At 42.4% G+C, this 19,828-nt stretch overlaps 2 protein-coding genes across 2 annotated transcripts; one reads left to right on the plus strand and one right to left on the minus strand.

The window, feature by feature from the left end:
• The first annotated feature begins 550 nt into the window (after nt 1–550).
• On the plus strand, nt 551–3,439 carry LOC103712507 (heat stress transcription factor B-1-like). The gene is made up of 2 exons (XM_008799045.6): nt 551–1,351; nt 2,478–3,439. The coding sequence occupies exons 1-2, from the start codon at nt 1,076–1,078 to the stop codon at nt 3,162–3,164; spliced, it is 963 nt and encodes a 320-aa protein (XP_008797267.1). The 5' UTR covers nt 551–1,075; the 3' UTR covers nt 3,165–3,439.
• Nucleotides 3,440–11,895: 8,456 nt separating this feature from the next.
• LOC103712508 (abscisic acid 8'-hydroxylase 3-like) lies at nt 11,896–15,394 on the minus strand. The gene is made up of 9 exons (XM_008799046.5): nt 14,957–15,394; nt 14,543–14,861; nt 14,288–14,440; nt 13,952–14,188; nt 13,756–13,845; nt 13,570–13,648; nt 13,323–13,429; nt 12,435–12,553; nt 11,896–12,206 (listed from the first exon to the last, which is right to left on the minus strand). The coding sequence occupies exons 1-9, from the start codon at nt 15,151–15,153 to the stop codon at nt 12,053–12,055; spliced, it is 1,455 nt and encodes a 484-aa protein (XP_008797268.5). The 5' UTR covers nt 15,154–15,394; the 3' UTR covers nt 11,896–12,052.
• Between the last annotated feature and the right edge of the window lie 4,434 nt (nt 15,395–19,828).

Below are 19,828 nucleotides of genomic sequence, written 5' to 3' on the forward strand. Positions count from 1 at the left end.
AGAGTCTTTTGACTGTATCCAAGATGCTCTTCCTATCCTTCTCCCCCCGCCCCCATCTTCTCTCTCTCTCTCTCACTGTGTATGTTTGATTGGCAAAAAAGAAATAACCGAGACGAGAGAAAACTTTCACGTCTTTGGCCTGACCAATGGAAGAAGGTGGAGGCGTTACAAAGTCAAATATATCGGTCGGAAAGTCACCAACTAGTTCCACACCTTTTTCCGAAGAAAAACCATTCATAGCTCTCTCTTTTTGGCGATAGTTTCCTTAGAACCACCGAGGTTCTTGTACCAAGGCGTAACGGGGAAAAAAGTCATCCGGAGGTTAGGTACGAGTGAGAGGAGATGAGGCCAGGAGGTGATCGTATCTCTCCGCTGTTCTCTTTTCTCCGCTCCTTTTGAAATCTCCGGAAGCGGACAAGGCACGGTGACGGAGACCCCAGGACAGAAGGGTGGAGGAGGGAGGGATGGAGTACGGATGTCCGCCACGTGTCTTCTTGGGCACCCGGGATGACGCTTGGTCTTTGAAGAAGCTTCGATTTGGAACGAGCCCGGGGGCCCAAGTCAGGAAGAAAGGAGAGAGAGAAAGAGAGGCCGAAAGCGATCGATCCTTCTCCACCAGCTAGCCCAAATCCTTAAATCGCGTACCCCTGGCCACTCTTCGGATCTCTGGTCCTGCCCATCAGTCTTTCTTGCGATGGCCGAGGAGAGGATGACGGTGGTGGCGGCAGTGGTGATGGTGGTTTTGCCATTCCTGTGAGATCTCGTGGTGCTCGGTTGGTTGGGACATGGAAGGAAAGGGGGGCGAGGGATTCGGAATCGGAGCAAGAGGCGATGGGTGCTGCCGCTGGGTGATCATCAGCGGGTTCTACTGCTGGGGCTGGGAGTTCTTGACTGCTCTCCTGCTCTTCTCGTGCCGCTGATCTCATCTTCCGACCAAATCAGTTTGTTTTCCTGGTCTTACTCGTTTTGTTCTTTTCCTCTCTTCCTTCTTAAGAGAAGAAGAAAGATATTCGTTAGAATTTTTTTTTTTTTTTGTCCTTCCTTTGCTCGTGGAGGGATTAAGAAAGGGGAGGGGATGGCAGCAAAAAAGGGTGGTCGTCAGAATAATAACATCAAAAATAGTTGTAATAGTAATGATGGGAATGGTAGGAGTGGGGGAGGAGGGCCAGCGCCGTTCTTGACGAAGACCTACCAGATAGTGGAGGCATGGGAGACGGATGAGGTGATATCGTGGGCCGAGAAGGGGAGGTCGTTCGTGGTGTGGAAGCCGGTGGAGTTCGCAAGGGATCTCCTCCCGGCTCACTTCAAGCACAACAACTTCTCCAGCTTCGTCCGCCAGCTCAACACCTACGTACGTACTCTCTCTCTCTCTCTCTCTCTCCGTCCTCTCTCTGTTTGTTCATGCTCTCTTTGATTCTGAGTCACCGGCGATCTACCTATCCAGCCGTCAAATGCATGATCTTGCGTTTGATGGTTCTGATCGAAGGAGATATAGGAATACGGACCGCTGTTGAAGATTACGTTTATTGAATTAACGATGTTCGGAAGAGGGGGTTGGTGGTTCATCAGCGTGGCTGAGAACCGGTTATTACTAGAAATAATGGCATCCTTTTACATTTGTCTTGCGTCATACTTGGTGTTGTTTGTGCGGCACCATCCGCTGATAATCCTGTTATTTCTTCAAATTATTTTGGAATCTTTGAAACTCCTAGTAGCAAAATTCTTAGCTTTTAGAAAAAAAAATGAGAATAAAAGCAAGTTTTGCACAAATACCATCTTCAACCTCAATCTTCATAAAAAAAATATGATAATTAACAACAATAATCATAAACTTAGATAAGAATATAATGATCAAATTTGACATATTTAATTAAGAAGAGGAGCACGTATTAACAAAGTTTTGAACGTCATTATTATTATTATTTTGTTTTTTAAATTGGTGTGTTGATTGAATTCGTCATGGGGTAAAGTAGCTGGAAAGGAATTCATCACCTGCCATGTCCACCGGCTAAGGTGGGACCTGCACTGAAAGCATTGATGGTGGCGTTTGCGCAGTGGAAGTCTAAGCCGGCAACCAAGATCTGCCTCTATTATTGTCCTGCTATAAAAAAATTTTAACTCATTTTCAAACATAGAATTAGAGGAAAGGCTTTTTGTCTTCTAAGTAGACCCGCCACCTACTCGTTTGGTGCGACCACAACGCCATGGATAGCTGTTCTCTGTTTGGGACAAAACAGCAAATCCGCAGCCGTCCCCATCTGAACCGCTTGACCCGCCTACCTCACCTGGCAGGCAACCCACCGCCCGTGCCTGAACAGTCAAACAGGAGACGGGGGTGAAGCAGACTCCACTGACATTTCCAGCCAACCAGCGTATGACGCGTGTCCACATTCGCTGGTTTTGGTGTTCTGGGTTTTGGACCCTTCAGCTACTATTTCGAAGGGTATTTTCATAATTTAACGTAGAAAATTTGGCAGGGCTTCCGCAAGGTGGTGCCGGACCGGTGGGAGTTCGCGAACGAGAACTTCCGTCGAGGGGAACAAAGGCTCCTCTGCGAGATCCGACGGAGAAAGGCGGCGCCGCCGCTGGCCCCGCCGGCTGGGAAATCCAACGCTGGCCAACACAACCCTCATCCGCCTTCTTCAACTTCCAACTCCGGCGAAGTTCACAGCTCCTCCTCCACCTCCTCCCCTCCACCGCCGCCGCCGCCGCAGCAGCAGCTCCTTGACCTGACCAACGAGAACGAGAAGCTGAAGAAGGAAAACAACATACTGAGCAACGAGGTGGCACAGGCCAAGCAGCGCTGCGGAGAGCTCCTCGGAGTCCTCTCGACATTCGTGGACGTTGGCAAGCTCGACATTGGCCTTCTGATGCAGGAAAAGGGACTGATGGAAGCAGCGATATGGAGAGAAGAGCCAATGAAGAAGAAAGGTGTAGAAGAGGAGGTGGGAAAGAAAGAAGAGGGACTGAAGCTTTTCGGCGTCTTGCTGAAGGGGTTCGAGGGGGAGGAGAGCAAGAAGACTAGGAGGGAGAAGAGGGGGCGGTGTGACGAGGGAGGAGAGATGTGTGGGGCTGGGGAGAGGCCCATGAAGATGGGCTTCGAGGCCCCCTGGATGGGGACGTCGACGCCGGTGCAGCAGGGCAGTAGAAAAATCTACAACTGAGCTGAAACTTAGTGAATTGCTGAGAATTCTATGTATATAAGCCCTGTAGTAAACAAGGAAATGTCTGAAGTAATATGTAGTTGTAGGAAAATGGAATTGCGGGTGCAGCTCAAGGAATGCCCCAATATTTTTCTTCAAAGTTAAAGGTATGGAGAGATTACGGTATGAAACAGGGTGTGAAGTTGCACCAACATGCCAATGTTTATCGGTTGGACTTTATGTAATGCTCGTTTTATTGGGTATCTATGAGTACATCTAAGCTTCCTCTGTTTTTATCTCGTTTTTTTACTCTCTAATTTATTTTTTAAAGAAATCTTCTATGAGAGTACTGTAGAGGGTTGCCGTCCTTTTCGTGAGTCCACCATCAGATCACACACCCACTATAACTAAGCTTACACTGTGTACACTACAGGAAAACCAGCATACCGACACTTTTTGCGACCTTTAGCGATGCTTATAAACGTCGGCTAAAGTTCCGCCGACGCAACGCAAAGCATCGCCAAAGTATCGGCGATACCGGCGTGGCAAAACTTTTTGCCGATGCAAGATGAAAGCATTGGCAAAAACTAGGATTTGCCGATGCTTATAAAGCGTTGGCGATAACCCGACGGACAAATTTCTCACGGCTTTCCTCCTGATTTTCCCCGATGCTTTAAAGTGTCGGAAGATCCCGCATTTGCCGACGCTAATGCAAGCATTTGAAGCGTCAGCATAGGCGTGCTGGGGCTGTGCCAGGACGTCTTTTACCGACGCTTAAAAGCATCGGAAATTGTATTTTTTTAAAAAATAAAAATACTAATTCATATTATAAAACACATATTATAAAACAAAATTTTGAACTCCATTCAAATATTCGGCACTGGATCTCGACTTATTTATTCAACTTTTGTCCATTCCATTAAAATGCTAATTGAACTACAACTAATATAAAAAAATAATAAACAAAATTAGGGTATGAATCACCCATACGAACTCATGGTACAAAAAAGGGATATTGATCCATTGTTAAAAGTAGTCATATTAAAGTGAAATGGTGCTATACTAAATCCAATTCTTAGCCTGAAGCCTCATGAATCATCAACCTTTACAAACACTGAGAACAGATCATTCTAAAAAAATGCCAGCATGAGAACATAGAGGCATCAATGATCTCATAGGCCATTATAAATAATCTTTTCAAACAATTATTAAAAAAAATTCTAGAGGAGGAGGAGATCATCATCAGTGCTGACCTCAAGAGAGGCTAAGGAGATTAACTCATGATGGAATATAGACGTGTGGTCAAAAGAGTTTGTTGTTTGGTTAATTGGCAATGCCAATCTTCTTTATTGCAGTCTAGCTTTAACCACCACCATGTCTCCAATTCTTTTGTAGATTAAAAAAAAACAAGACGAATTATTTTAGATAGTTTGGTAGGTTCACTTGTGCCAGTTCTTCAGGAGGTTTTTAAATTAGGTATATTCTGAAGGCCACTAATCCTCATGAATTCCATAGGGTGTTTTTTTTTTTGTAATAAGAAAGAATAAGTCATCCTATCTAAAAATCTGAATGAGAACATTTTATGGACTAATGACTGCTATGTAGGTTACACCATGCCTTTCATTTTATCTCACTTTAAAGTTAAAACACAAATGGATGTGCTGATGCTCGATCAAGGGTAACATATAAAAATTATTAAAAAAAAATCTGTATCAATATCTTTACTTATCTCCCCCATCCCATTCATTCACACCACTTTAGCATCTACCAATGCAATTAATTATACGGAGTGCAGCAAAAACTAGATATTATGAGAAACGCAACGGATTAATGATGGTCCAGAGTTGACCTTAGAAACAACAAATAGGAAATATATGAATGACATGAATATATTTAAACAGGTATATTCTTGTAAAATTGTATACAGAAGGAATGGTTGTAGTATTATATATGTTAGACACTAATCTTCATGTTAACAGTTCATGAGGATCATGCAATTAATAAATGCTAAAATAAGGAAAAACATCTCGAAGGACTCGGGAAATGTGGATAAACTATGAGATCAAACTTCATGCCACTCTAGAACTGGTAATGAAGGAGGAGGAGGAGGCTTACCTCAGACGATGGCGAGATCGACGACGGCGGAAAAGCTAGGGCTCGGGATGGAGGTGAGAAGTCGGCGCGCAGCTAGGGCATCGATCGAGAGAGGATGAGGAGAGGGGGCCGGGCGAGCGTTAAAAACAAGAAGAAAACAAGGAGGAAAAGGAGGAGGAGGAGGCTTACCTCAGAAGACGGCGAGGTCGACGGCGGTGGAGATGCTATGGCTCGGGATGGAGGTGAGATGTCAGCGCGTAGCTAGGGCACCTACCGAGAAAGGATGAGGAGAGAGGGCCGGGGGAGCGTTAAAAACAAGAAGAAAACAAAGAAAAGGAAAAGGAGGAGGAGGCGGCGTACCTCAGACGACGGCAAGGTCGACGATGGTGGAGAAGCTAGGGCTCGGGATGGAGGTGAGATGTCGGCGTGCAGCTAGGGCATCGACTAAGAGAGAGGATAAGGAGAGAGGGCTGGGCAAGCGTTAAAAACAATTAGAAAACAAAGAGGAGGAGGAGGAGGGCGAGGTCGACGACAGTGGAGAAGCTAAGGCTCGGGATGGAGGTGAGATGTCGGCGCGCAGCTAGGGCATAGACCGAGAGAGGATGAGGAGAGGGAGCCGGGCGAGCATTAAAAACAAGAAGAAAACAAAAAGGAGGAAAAGGAGGAGGAGGTGGCTTACCTCAGACGACGGCATGGTCGACGGCGGTGGAGAAGCTAGGGCTTGGGATGGAGGTGAGATGTTGGCGTGCAGCTAGGGCGTCGACCGAGAGAGGATGAGGAGAGGGGGCCGGGCGAGCATTAAAAACAAGAAAAAAAACAAAGTGGAGGAGGAGGAGGAGGAGGCTTACCTTAGAAGACGTCCCGAGCGGTTAGGAGGATTTTATGTTTTCAAACGACGCTGTTACGCATCGTCATTTCTGAATGTTTTAACGACGCTTTAAAGCGTCATCGTTTCTGGAGATTTACCGATACAAGGGCAAAGCGTCGGCAAAGGTTGGCGCTGAGCCAAACTTTCTCGACGCTTTCCCTAGCGTCGGAAAAATACAGTCGGCAAAACTCACATTTGTTGTAGTGGTAAAAGCTTGACACTAAGCTTACCTCCTGTAACTACATTTATCTCCTTGCTACTGGCATGCACCATAAACATTTTCCATAACACTTTCAACCACTACAGAAAAAAAATTATTCCCGACACCCAATTGCCGACGCTAGAAAGAAGCGTCGACAATTTGGCTGACGCACCAAAATTTGCCAACACTTTTAAATAGCTTCGGAAGATGCCGACGCTATGCCTGACTTATACAACGCTAAAATGCATCGTCAAAAACTAAAATAAAAACCACACTTTAGAAAGCATCGTCGGACGCCGATTCCTCCAAACGACGCTTTCTAAAACGTCGTCGGAGGCCAATTGTCCGACGCTTTCTAAAACATCGTCGGAGGCCAATTGCATGATGCTTTCTAATTCAATCGAGCAGATCGACACGTCCGCCTGATCGATTAGATTTTGAGTGACAACTGCCACTATATATACCAATTTACCTCCTCTTCGTATTTTACTAATCTTAACCATAGTCAGCACCTTCGATGTCTCTTGGCGCTCTTTCCTGCTCAAATGTAGATGGTGTTGGAATATTTCAAAATTCCGAGTCTGCCTTTCTTTGTCTTTTGTCTTTTTGTCTAGTGTACTTTCTGTAGTCCTACATTGGAAAGGGATAAAACTCAAAAGATCTTTATGTAGTATTCAACCTTTTAACTTGGTGAAGCAAAGAAAGAAAGTAGCCCACGCGCGCATGAGCCCAATGGAGGTCTAAGCCAAAATTGGTGAATCCGATCCGGAAACATTTAACCGGGCGCGTCGCGCTTGATCATCACGTGCAGGGGGGGACCCCCCCCCCCCGGCGGGTGTGGGTGTCTTTTAAATACGCCTCTTCCTTTCTTTTTAAACCCTATCAGATCCGATAGAGATAATATCATATAAAAATCCTCTCTCTGATTCTCGAGAGAATCTTAATCCTCTCTGATTACCGAGAGCCTCTCTCTCTCTCTCTCTATTTTCTGTGTTTTCGAGAGGGTACTCTCCTCTGTTTTGTTTTTCTGAGCGCTTCTGGGCTGTTCGACAAGATCACTGCATCTGCGAGTGTGTGCGCTTGGAGTGATCCAGTTGATGTATCCTGGAGGATAGGCCGCCATTACCTGCTACACCGAGATTCATTCTCCGAGGGGCGCGATCTATTCTTAAGGACAGTGAAATCACGCCTCAACTGATAAGTTCTTCCTTCTCTCCATCTATTATTTTACAACAGATAGATCACTCCCAACCCAAGGCCAACGGAGTGGAATGTCCGTTAATCATGTAATCACCAAAATGCTGCTCTTTGCAATTGTGTTCCAATAAATAGACCCAGCCAACTGACCCGATCTTACTACCATTTTTCGTTCCCCCACACCCCCACCTCATAGGTCCCGGCTAATTACCAGACTGGGTCCATATAAAATGCTGTCAAATCTCTTGGGGAATTAATTCTGCACACAAACTCTAGTGGTGCCCGTCTCACCCATGTCTCACCCATAAGCATGGAGTTGTCACAGGATCTTGTCGTCTCACCCATAGAGATTTTAACTTGGTATAAAAGGATTTTCAAACAAATTGTCGTCATAGCATTGTAAAAATTCGGTACAGGATATGTTGAATTATATAATAATAAAATTAAAAAACATTTGTTAGATAACTATTGTTATAATTGTAACAACTCGGGACCTCACTCAAAATAGCTAACCAGAAGGTATTATTTAGGTTCCTTGATCCTATATAAGTACCCAAGATCTACCCAGCGAATAACTGATATATGATTAAACATATACTCGCATGGGTCCTCACATACCCACTTTACTTATAGTTCTCCATTGCTGGTCAATCATGAATTGCCTCTATCTCATCCTAGTTCATCTCAATTTAAACTATATGTCTTCCCGGCTAACAAGATGACCCTTTGGCAACACATCCTCGGCCAACCATGTGCGAGAATTGCTCATACGGCAAATCTTGACAGTGCTTGAACAATACTTTTCGTTTACAATAACAGTAGTAATTGAAATAACCATGTTTCCGACAAGGAAGAAAAAGGGACCAGAACAGAACACCCTATTTCGAATTGAAATTCTAGTGATTTACTAGCCCAAATCAAGATATGGCGGCTATAGAACCAACAAAACAAGGTAGAAGGGGTATGGACTGGTTACCTCGGTTCAACGAGGCGGTCCAGCAGCCTTTTCGGTGGAGAATTAAGAAAAGAACTCAATGAAAGGCTGTGAATTCAGCGATGATTCCTCATGATTTTGGTGGTAGAGTTCGTAGGAAGAGATGAACGCTCATATATAGATAGAATCCCAAGGTTTTGCTGGTCTTTGGATGACCCTAGAACTTTAGGGTTCCGACGCAATCGGGAAGGAAGAAGACTCCCAACCGGACTGTTCCTCCCAACCCGCCCTTACGTGCAACGCATGTTGGAGCCCTTGGCCTGGCCTCTTCGGGCCGGCCTATAAGCCCAAGGAGCTGGGCTAATTAACTAGGAGTGCCCTTGAACGGCCCATGGAAGACTCTTAACGTTTCAATGATTTCTTTTGTCTAGCCGATGGCCTACGCCATTAGAATATTGCAAAGAAGCTAACTGTTTGCTGTCTGTCGCGATCCTTGCACAGGAATGACAGCCGAAGGAGCAATAGAACAACTGAACAAGAATCCTCTGGAATCTTAACTACAGTGCCATGGCTAACAGGTGGAGCGAGAAGCAAAGAAATAATATCCAAAACCATATACAAACTTTGAGAAATGGATTCTGAAGTGACAGTAATGACTTTTGCTTCAGGGAATTAATGAGGTGTCGTTGTTTTGAAAGATATGAATCGACGACTAGGAGAAGAATTCAACTATACCTCTATCATAGATCATTCCAGAAATCGTGTCTCTCTAAGGTCCTCAAATGGCTGGTATAACCACTAATTGTTGACAAAATACATGATTTATCCGGAACTCCCTGGAGTCTTTGTGACACTATAAAATCAATGAAGATCCTCCAAACTATAGGTTTCAAAGATCTGAAGGTTTCCAGATTGATGGAAAGTGAAGTTTAAGAAGGTGGAAAGGACATGATACCAATGCACGTAGACAGTTTTGTGAGATTTGAAACTTACCAGTGCATCAATCTGCATTAGACTTCTGATAGAGTTTGGAGCAGTGAAACGGTGGCCCACATTGGCGTAAGCATGTGGAATAATGAGAGCAGTAAGCTTTTAGAGCAACAAAGTTAGGATGTTGACAGGTGATACTAAATACCATAACATGTCTGTGGAGACATCTACAAGATTTTCCTGCTGCCAATTGTATTTTGAAAACTTAAACGGTGGAGCCAAGGCAGGTTTTTGGAGGATGACTTCAACGACACCTTTTGGGAAACAGGATCCGTACTATATTTAAAACCTTTTGGATATTCTTATATGGTTGGACTGAAAATTCTGCAGGAAATTTGTTGCCCTACTCAGCTTACATCTTTTAAAGGCCTACACGAATGCCGACCTAAATCTTAGCCTATGGGCCTATTGGGCTGCTCGAAAACCAAAAAAAAAAAGAATACATGGAGGTATTTTTCTTTCTTCTTATGGGATTTGTTCTGGGAGATGTTTAGTTAATAGAACCAGGCTAAAAAAATCTAGTCCAATCCATGAAACCAGCAGAAAATTCATCCCAACTCTATTGGATTAAACCAAACAAGCCACTGGGAGTTTCTGGCTATTCTTATCAGCAGCCTAGTAGTCATGATTTTTGCATTTTACAATGATACAATAGATTCCAATGAGATGATTTAAGGACAAAAGTTTGCATATATATCTCGGCAATACAAAGAAATTCATCACTGTATAATCAATTTGAGGGCCAACCTTTTTGTAGTACTGAGACAGTGCTGATACACCTAATTGAAAAATGCGAGCAACAGCTGCTGCAAAGCAGTCATAAGGCAAAGCTACAAGGTGGAGAGTCATGAAGGCTATAACTGAATTGCATATGGGTCAGCTTTCAACCCCCAGTTAAATGAAATCAAAATATTATTTATTGCTCTCTAAATTTATCCATTCTGCAACTATCCAATGTAAGAAATCTCAAATCATTGCAAGTGATATCTATCATGTTAGCAGTGTGTATGTTATTGTGTCTACACCATCCCATGGGGTGCAAACACTTTTCAGCACATCAACATAAGAATGAAATCAGAGTCTTTTACTTATCCTTCATGGGTTGCCTCAGCCTTTGCAGTCATCAACCCTACACACATTTAAACTGGGTCACCTTAATTCACAGGAAAAATTATAAGCCAATGAACTTCTTTTAAGCCATAGATCGATGCACGACAAAGTATTCACCTCGACTTTTTGTACTACTTTTAAGCCATATTTACGTGCAATAAACAATACCGAGTTCTCAAATTTTGAAACATTTGGCAAGTCAGATTATCCTATTTAATTAGCTTAAAGATCCATAAGTCGGTCGTCTCTGGGCATAATGCTGTCTAAAAATATTACTTTGAGATCTCTAGCTCTCAGTCATTTCACACACTTTTAAGCTGATAGCAGACTAGCACTTCGACATCATTAGGGTATCGAAATAGACAAATTGAAGTAATGATCAAATATTAGCCGGAGACAAGAAAAGAGCCCTATGAAAGAACTCTTGTACCAACTACAATATAACCAATCAGCGTTGGACAAATTCCCAGAGCAATCCAAAAAGGTGGATCATGGTTTGCCCTTGCTGCAGCTGACTGCAAGGAGCAGTGCCCCCACATGCCCAGCCTCATTCTCCAATTCCACTGAGCATTTGACAGCCATGCATATTTCTATGATGGGGGTACTTGATTTCGTGTCCTTGAATAATAGCTTGGTTGGCCCCCTACTACATCTATGTTGTCATTTTTTCTTCTTTTTTCTCTCTCTCTTTTTGATAAAAAGGGAGGCCATCTAAAGGCAAGCCAGCATTTATAGAGAAAGGAGGAAAGAAAGTTAACAGCATCTTTACAGAAGCAGGGAAAGAGAGGCTTATACATCGATCAATGCTGCCATAGTTGTACTAAGTCTCATCATTCATTCCTACCATTGTTGCCATCAACCTCTCATCAAACTACAAGGCTGGCATGACATGTCCATTACCTCTCCTCTCCAGAGGATTCTCAAATGAGGCCCCGGAGTCTGGAGACGAGCCAAATGACTCCACAGTACGTTTTGCTGTTGGTTACCCCCGATCACTGGGGCACCCAGTTGGTCCTTGAGATAATCCAATGAGGGGAGGGGCCGGCCACCGGCCACGTCCCAAGTTCCCTCCCCCCCCCCAATCCATCCACACAATTCTTGAGTTAAATGTCCTTTCCCTCAAGGCACGCACACTAAGCTCCTCCCACCCTTCTTGCAAGCAATGGCAGCCTGACGCTTGGCCCTCCAACAGCCGCACGCAGGCGTCTAATCCTATGTAGGGCCATGGCATCAAGGATAACGCCATATTATCATGTTATGTTGTTATCCAGATGGATATATATGAGCAACACGAAATTACAAGTTGGAGGGGTGCCAAATGACATGTGAGAGTAAGCGATAGCGATGGAGATCCGCATGGTTGAACTATTAAATTCATTAGGTGATAACCATATTCCATCGAATAAAAAGTAACAGGAATTGAAGTCTCCATCATCTACTCGGTGCTGGAGATCGGCGTCGAGATTCATATGATTAGGTCAAGTGGCAGGAAGCGTGCATGACTAGCCAGGTTTTTATGGCGCAGGCCGACATTGCTCGACGGTGCCGCCGACGCTGCTGCTGCTGCTGCTGGTGATGGAAGCTCTCCACAACTTGACTGGTAGTCCATGCTTGGGGACCGGGAATGGGCCATACTCAATCTCGCTTTGGGATCCCACCACTTCCCACCTGCAAACGAAATTCAGACCAGAGAACCAGATTATATGAGCAACGAATCCACCTTCTTTCTTCGATTTCCTAAGAGATTTGTCTTTCTCTAGATTGTATATTTATCCCATGGAATCTTCCAAGGATATATATTAGGCCAAGAGCATAAACATCAGGCTTCCTTGGTCTTCCAGACAAATTAGAATATATGCGTATCTAGCTAGCTCCTAGTCTTCAGCTCAGACCCACCTGTATTTGGTCACCAGACGATGGATCAAGATGAACATTTCGAGCTTGGCTAGTTCATTGCCAGGACACGCGTGAACGCCGTTTCCAAATGGCAAAAAGGTGCTGGGCCTGGGTGGAGTCTGCATTCACCGAAAGCAAGGACATTAGGATGGTGGAAGCACAGATACTTTGAAGCGTGGAGTTAAAAATGAACGTCAAAACTATGGTTTCACTTGCGATATAATGTATGTTTTGATATATTAGCTCTATAATTTTTCGTTTATTAGTTACACACTCGTTACGCAGAGTTGAAGAAAAGAAAAGGTGGTAGGGCCCCTTAGCCCGGTGAAAAGCCTTCGCACTCCATGAAGTCTGAGACAAAGACAGCGCTCTCACATGCATGGTCTCTGGGCTGACCAAATGAATCTCTTTGCCTCTCTTGTTTAAGAGACATTGCTGGCACGTGCCAAAGTTATTAGGCTAAAAATTTTAATAGTTAATTCAGAATACTAGTTCACGGCAATACTAGCGACTATGATGATACAATGACTGTTATGTAACAATTCTGGAAATATTTATTACGTGAAATTAATGTATATTTACATGTCGTTACTATTCATTTAAAATGATATGATAACCACTAAATACTATTTTAAAACAGTGAATAGACCATTTTCTAGCTATTATATAATGCCATTATATATATTAGTTACATCAAATACATAATGCTCATAGTTTGTAGGCTCTAACATTTGGAAATGACATTATGGAGTTTATTGGTGGAAGTCGCCTCAACGACCGCCGTAAGGGCGTCATTGGAAACTATATATATATAGCTATAGATTCTAAAAGAAAAGAATTGATGTCATGCCGTTTCAACAGAATCCAACCTTCTGCTAGCCCCCATACCTTGAATCTAGAAGGGTCGAACTTTTGTGGATCTTGGAAAAATTCAGGGTTATGATGTATGTTCCTGAACAAAGGCATCACCTTCCATCCCTTGGGAATAAGATACCCTGCATTCCATGAGCATTTCCTCGAACAAATTAGGGTCAAAGAGATGAAATCAAACAAATACAATGCATGTGCTAAATTAGAGATCTTCTTCCTCTATTTTTTAGTTGTCTGATGTACTTTGGCTGTCACACATGCTTACCTTTGTACTCCACATCGGCCACGGCCTCCCTAAACGTGAAAGAAATGATACTTGCCATCCTTAAACTCTCCAATATAACCTGCATCAGAGAAAGTACCATCACTTTCCATGGCTTGTACAGCAAGCTCATACTCACCAAAGAGAGGGTTATACCATTTCCATTTTTGTGGAGAGAGATTTACTCACCCTATGCGTGAGGACCATGGTTCTTGTCTGGGTCCATGTCAAGGGTTGGCTTCCATAGCCATTGGTCTCGTGTATACCCATCTGCTCCTCCTGCATGAAAAGGATATTAAGATCCAATTAGAGTCGGCATCATCGATCAGCTAATCGCCAACTGGCTTAGAGAGCCAAGGGCCCGAGGCCCCGAAATGTCTCCTACCTTCAAGGCTTCAAGAAGCTCCGGGTTGTCATGGAGGTACTTCAGGATCCATGTGAGGACACTGGCTGTGGTGTCCTGCGCCGCGAAGAGTACACCGATGATGTTGTCAGAGATCTGATCATCACTCAAGTGCTCCGATGAGTCCATAAGACAGCCTAAGAGATCCTTCTCCACCCCTGCCTTCTTCCTCCTCTCATTCATGATCTCACTCAGCATCTTACGTAGCCGTCTCCTCGCCTATTTGGAGAAAAAAAATTCATAGAAAAGTGAACAATCTGGTCATTTTAGAGATACCGAGAAGGAAACATCCATGAGATGGAGGCCTCTCTCTCTTACCTGAATTGCTTTGTGGAATAGAGTTCCTGGAATGTTAGTGGGGAATGAATTGTAGCCCTTGTCGACGATGAAGTAGTTTCTCCTTAACTCCTGTTTGTAGCGTTCTTCCAGTCGGCCACCAAAGATTACGAGGATACCCACATCAAAGGAGAACTACATGGTCACAGTAGAAGAAAAAGAAACGATCATGGTGGGAGAAGAAACAGCAGCCAATTATGGCGAAACTAAATATGATGGGAGGCAAAATCTACCGACCTTCTTCATCGCCTCGAACGTTCTAACGACATGGCCGTCCCATGAGTCGAGCATGGAGATCACGATGGCGTCGATGTCCGGGACGAGGCCGCGGAGGGCGTCCGGCACCAGGGAGCTCCGCACCAGCCTCCGCAGACGCATGTGGTAGTCGCCCTCGTGGAAGAACAAGGCCCACGGGCCGATCATACGCTCCTTGCTGCGAGGGTACGTGGGTTTGAAGAGATGGGCTTGGGTCACCAGCACGAACCTGGCAGCCTCCGGGCTGGCCAGCATCACGCACGGGCAACCAAGCAGATGAGTCTTGAAGACCTCCCCGTACCTAATAACACAACCTCATTCAGCCCCATGCAACGAAGGAAGACTGTAACAAAAAAGAGAACACACGGAGGTGGTCGCAAGGGAAAGCAACGGAACCTTTTCTGTTTTGCGGCAAAGAAGACGTTAGGGTCTTGCGAGTAGAGATGAAGGGTCTCTCCTATGTAAGGCCATCCCATTGAACCCGGTGGGAGTTTCGCTTTCCCTTGGGGTTTTCTCCCGTGCTTTCTCATCAGGAGGTAGGAGAGAAGGGCCAGGAGAAGGAAGGTGCACATAAGGCTATAACCCGTATCCATCCCTGTAGGAAGAAAATCCAATTAAGAAGGAGAGAGACTCCTCTTTTTCTCTCTTAGCTGCTGGGAGTTGGGTCTGCGGGAGGAGGAGGGGGTGGGGAATGGGAATTCGAAAGGATCCTTCGGGTACTTGGGTTGGAGAAAGCATTAGTCGATCCGTTTATATAGAGGATGAATTGGAGAGGTGATGGGGCTTTAAATTGGCATCTCATTTTCAGTGAATCTTTAAAAAAGATTTTTCCATAGTGAGTCGTGTGCGGCACGAGTATCCTTAACCGACCCCTTTTTTTTTTGTTGTTTATTTATTTAGCATATATTAGTGAGAAGTGAAATCCAAATTCTACCAGAAAATAACACCTTCGCGTAAAACAATGGGCGCTGGAGAAATTAAAGGCTACGCAACTGATGTACGCCTTTTCTGTTGAATAATGGGGCCCAACTACGGTACCATAATAAAGACCCATGCATGCCATGCGACATGAGGATGTGGATGCGTTTCGAGGGGTTTGTGGTGGGGAGATCTCATCTTATATATATGTTCATACGTGTCAATAACTTTATTTTGGTACGAGATCTGGAGGCCAAAGCTTTTTTCAGAAACCAATAATATAGTTTAGCACGTGGAATGCTCGTAGTATGGATACTTGTGGATCTTTAATTTTGATAGAAATCTTTTTAACATTCATGTATTTCAATACATCAATACTATATCTAGAAGATGCATTTCCCTTCTATCTCTTTCTGCAATAAAAACTAAGTGAAATATATTGTTTCTAGGAGTAATTATATTTGTATAAGATATATGTATCTATAAGTGAAAAGAGTTGATTCATTTAACCGTAGAAGCATAGCGGTTAAAATAAAATTCAACCAAAGCTATATTCTTTTTGCAGTATAACATAAAATCTTTTACTATTTACTCTCATATTCCTATTCTTATATCTAAAAAATTGAAGAGTGATGTACTTCTCAAAGCCGGGAGTACTTCTTATATTACATGATAGGATATATACAACAAAGCCTTATGGTATGTGAATAAACAATAGCCATTTCTAACCTCCATTCGATAAAAAATATATTCGCAAAACTTAGACTGCATCAAACAAATTACATCGGCATTATTATTTCTATTGACATGCATTATAAATAACAATACAATACAATGGAGGGATTGTTATGACGGCTGTTATTTGACTATTTTTATCCAATAAATAATCAAATAAATATTTATTATTCAGCCATCAGAAATTGAGCATAATCTTTAGTTGTTTTTAAGGTTATAATAATAACTAACAGCCGTTATAGTAGTTACTATTTTAATTCCATAGCCTGAATTTTGGCCATTGTTTGGATGATAACGGCCATCAGGACCGTTGTAATGATCAGGTCCGTTATGATGAATCGATAACTATTCTGGTTAGGTTCGCCCGGCACAAGCGCGGGGTCTCAAGGTCCGCGGAGGTGCCGTCCAGCTGGACCGCCCCGGTGGATCCAACGGTCGACAAGAGCCGACCGAGATCATCCACCGTGCGAGTACGGAAGACCGAATCCCGGCACAGGAAACTTCTCGAACGGTGGGCCCCACGCCAGTGGATTCAGGCGGGCGTGAGAAATTATAGCCCACAATTATTGCATAATAAATAAAATCTACAGAAATCAGCGATCATGATCGAGTGCGTGCATGATCACGTGGAACAGACAGTACGGGTAATAACTTCTCAGCAAGTGTCCCAGTCCGAAGCCAGCTGGGGAAGGACACGTGTCGGACTCGTGGTGGTGCGCCCTCTCGAGATAATTCTAGGCGAGGCGGGGCGGAGGAACCACGGGTCCTCCTCCACGCTCATCGGATCCCAGCCAGAACCCGGTGGCCGCTCCTAAGACCTATGGTGGTTTTTAGATCATCCAGTAGGATTGGAATGTTCCTGATGCTTGTCAGAAGAAGTTCTAAAAAATTCGCCGATGCTATCAGAATCTTAGCCACTCGCTTTTGAACGACCTTTTGCCGCCTTCTGAGTTCTAGCCATAGATTTTATCTTTCGGGTTGGATTGTTGTTGCCCTCATAGGTAATTTTTGTTGGATAGTCTTAGCTTATCTCAACATCTTATCTAGATCGGTGGTAGCCTTAACTAAAGCCATTGTAACATTGGACGCCTTGTACTCGAACCGAGATATGCCTACTTGTCGACGGTGTCTCCAACCCGATTATAAATAGGCTACATCCATATACGTCATTGAGGAATATAACGATTGTCTTCGAATGGCTCATCCTTATGACTGCTATCTTTCAAAGAAGACAAAATGTGACCCCGGCAATCTCTCGCACCGGAAAAATAGATGTCATGTACAGCTGATTAATTAACTATGAAATGAAATAGTAATTTCTTAGTAGATCATCCAACAAGGTTGGAGTGTTCCTTATGCTTGTCAGAAGAAGTTCTAAAAAATTCGATATAGTTTTTAGAAATTTTTAATCATCAAATAGAACCATGCGCCATGTTATCTAAAAATACTAATGTTCTGCTCATTTCCAGTCTAGATCTAAGAATTTCGTATCACATTTGATATTGTATGCTTGAGTACTTTAGTTGTTGTATCTTATGAATTACGATGCAAATTCTAGATTAATGCCATAGATTGCAAATGCATTTCACCTGGCATCATAGCTCTTATTGCCCAGCATGGCTTGTAGTCCAAATCTTCAAATACCACACACTTGTCTTATAGGTCTCATAGCTGTTCATGGTTAATTTGCAATTTTATTTTCCTAGGTCTCTTGCTATGTGCAATTAATATTGCCCGATAGATTCTACCATATGACCAATGACAGGCTAAACCATGTCTTGTGCCCATAGAAAATGATCACATCCAAAAATTAGCCAATTGGATGCCCACTCTACAAAAGCATTCCTACCACTTTGCATATATCTAAGCCTTTATTTGCCACCTAGCATATAAACTAGTCATGTGAGGAACGGTTGCAAGTATGTTCCTTGATACATTTTGTTATGTGGAAGCTTGACAATCTAGGAACCAATATGGTTGCCGGGACGTAGAAGCAGTTGTATCGGTACTATTCCAATGAAAAGATATGTATATGATTTGGTGCTGATGTTTAAAATCTTGATCGAATCTCCTATAAATTTCATCCATCTCTAGTGTTATACTCCAAAATCTGGGACATAAAATATAAATCTAAATGCATCACAAAATAAAATATAATAATTAAAAGTCTAATTTCATCGTTCATTAAATAAAACTATTACTGATTCAGAGCATCTGAATCCAAACATAAATACCAAATTCATAATTCTCAATATTCAAAAAATTATTAACTACAAATTTTATAGTCAATTAAAATACTAAAATTCTTCTATAAAATTCTCAAGCTTGCTAGCACGAACTCCAAGCCTGGTCTATTTTTTGTTCCTACTAATTCTATTCGTATGGAGAGAGAAAAATAAAAATAGAGATATATAAGCGATACAACTCAGTAAGTAAATTTTACTCTATCTTAATGTATCAAGAATAAGTTTTTATATGATTCAATGCATCGTTTGGAAAGTAAATTTATATTGTAAAATAAACATTTCATAAGCATAATAATAAACTATGTCATAGCAAACCAATCATGTATGCATAAATCATGTAAGCTCGTAAAACTAAAAGTGCAATTTAAAATATTCATAATCATCAAATATTTATCATTTATCCATACTTTCAGTTAAAACAATGCTCATATATTTTGCACTATGGTCATTATAATGCGTGACAGAGCTATCTTTGTAATTGATAAGATATTATAGTTTCTATTCATTACCAACTTTAACCTGTTGGCATAGGACCATTTTCATTGGATGCTAACTCCAAGATGCCAATTGGTCTCTATTTTCTGAGGTAGTCAAAGCAATCTGAGCGCCTTTAGAAAACTTATATCTTTTTTTTGAAACATACGCTTAAATAGATGAAAAATATTAAATAGAATGATCAGATTCATATTTCATAACAAAGCTATTTTTATCAAAATATTCATAAAACTAATTTTCATCATTAAGCATGATTTTCATAACAAGCTCGTTTGTGGATGATTCCTCATTGGAGTGAAGAAATCGCGTTATAGCGCGATTTCGCAATCAATAAGCAAGTGGTCAGAATAAAGCGACATATGTTGATCCGTAATTTGAAGAAAAATATGACTTCTTTATTGCCAATATCTTATGCATGAAAAATATGATAATTTAAAATAATAATAAGTGTAAGTTCTACTTACTTTTATCGTCTTAGGTCGTCAAACTTCATCAGACAAATTTGCTACACCTATTTAAAATATTAAAAGTGAGATTTATTTTTATTTGATTTTCAAATTAAAATAATAAAGAAAGAAAACGGTTAGTCGAGTGACAGTGTTTAGCAGCTCCGAGCAGGCCAGGCCTAAGCAACTCAATTTATGAATATGGGGTATGAATTCGATCAGGGCTAAGGTCATTTGATATGATTTATCATCAATGGATTTCGTGGACACTTAATAAGGCCGGAGTGATTGGTCCAATAGGCAACCCAGGCACTAAGGCGGTTCAGAGCCTCTTTTTAGGGATCAACTCGAGTTCATAGATCAGGTCGATGAAACTCTGTATTGGGATCCATATTGCTGTTTAGAAAGAGAAATAAAAAGAAGAGAGA

Source organism: Phoenix dactylifera, chromosome 15 (assembly GCF_051530095.1).
Source record: "Phoenix dactylifera cultivar Ajwa chromosome 15, Ajwa_hap1_PhDact_Kaust_v1.1, whole genome shotgun sequence".
In the NCBI taxonomy this organism is placed as follows: domain Eukaryota; kingdom Viridiplantae; phylum Streptophyta; class Magnoliopsida; order Arecales; family Arecaceae; genus Phoenix; species Phoenix dactylifera.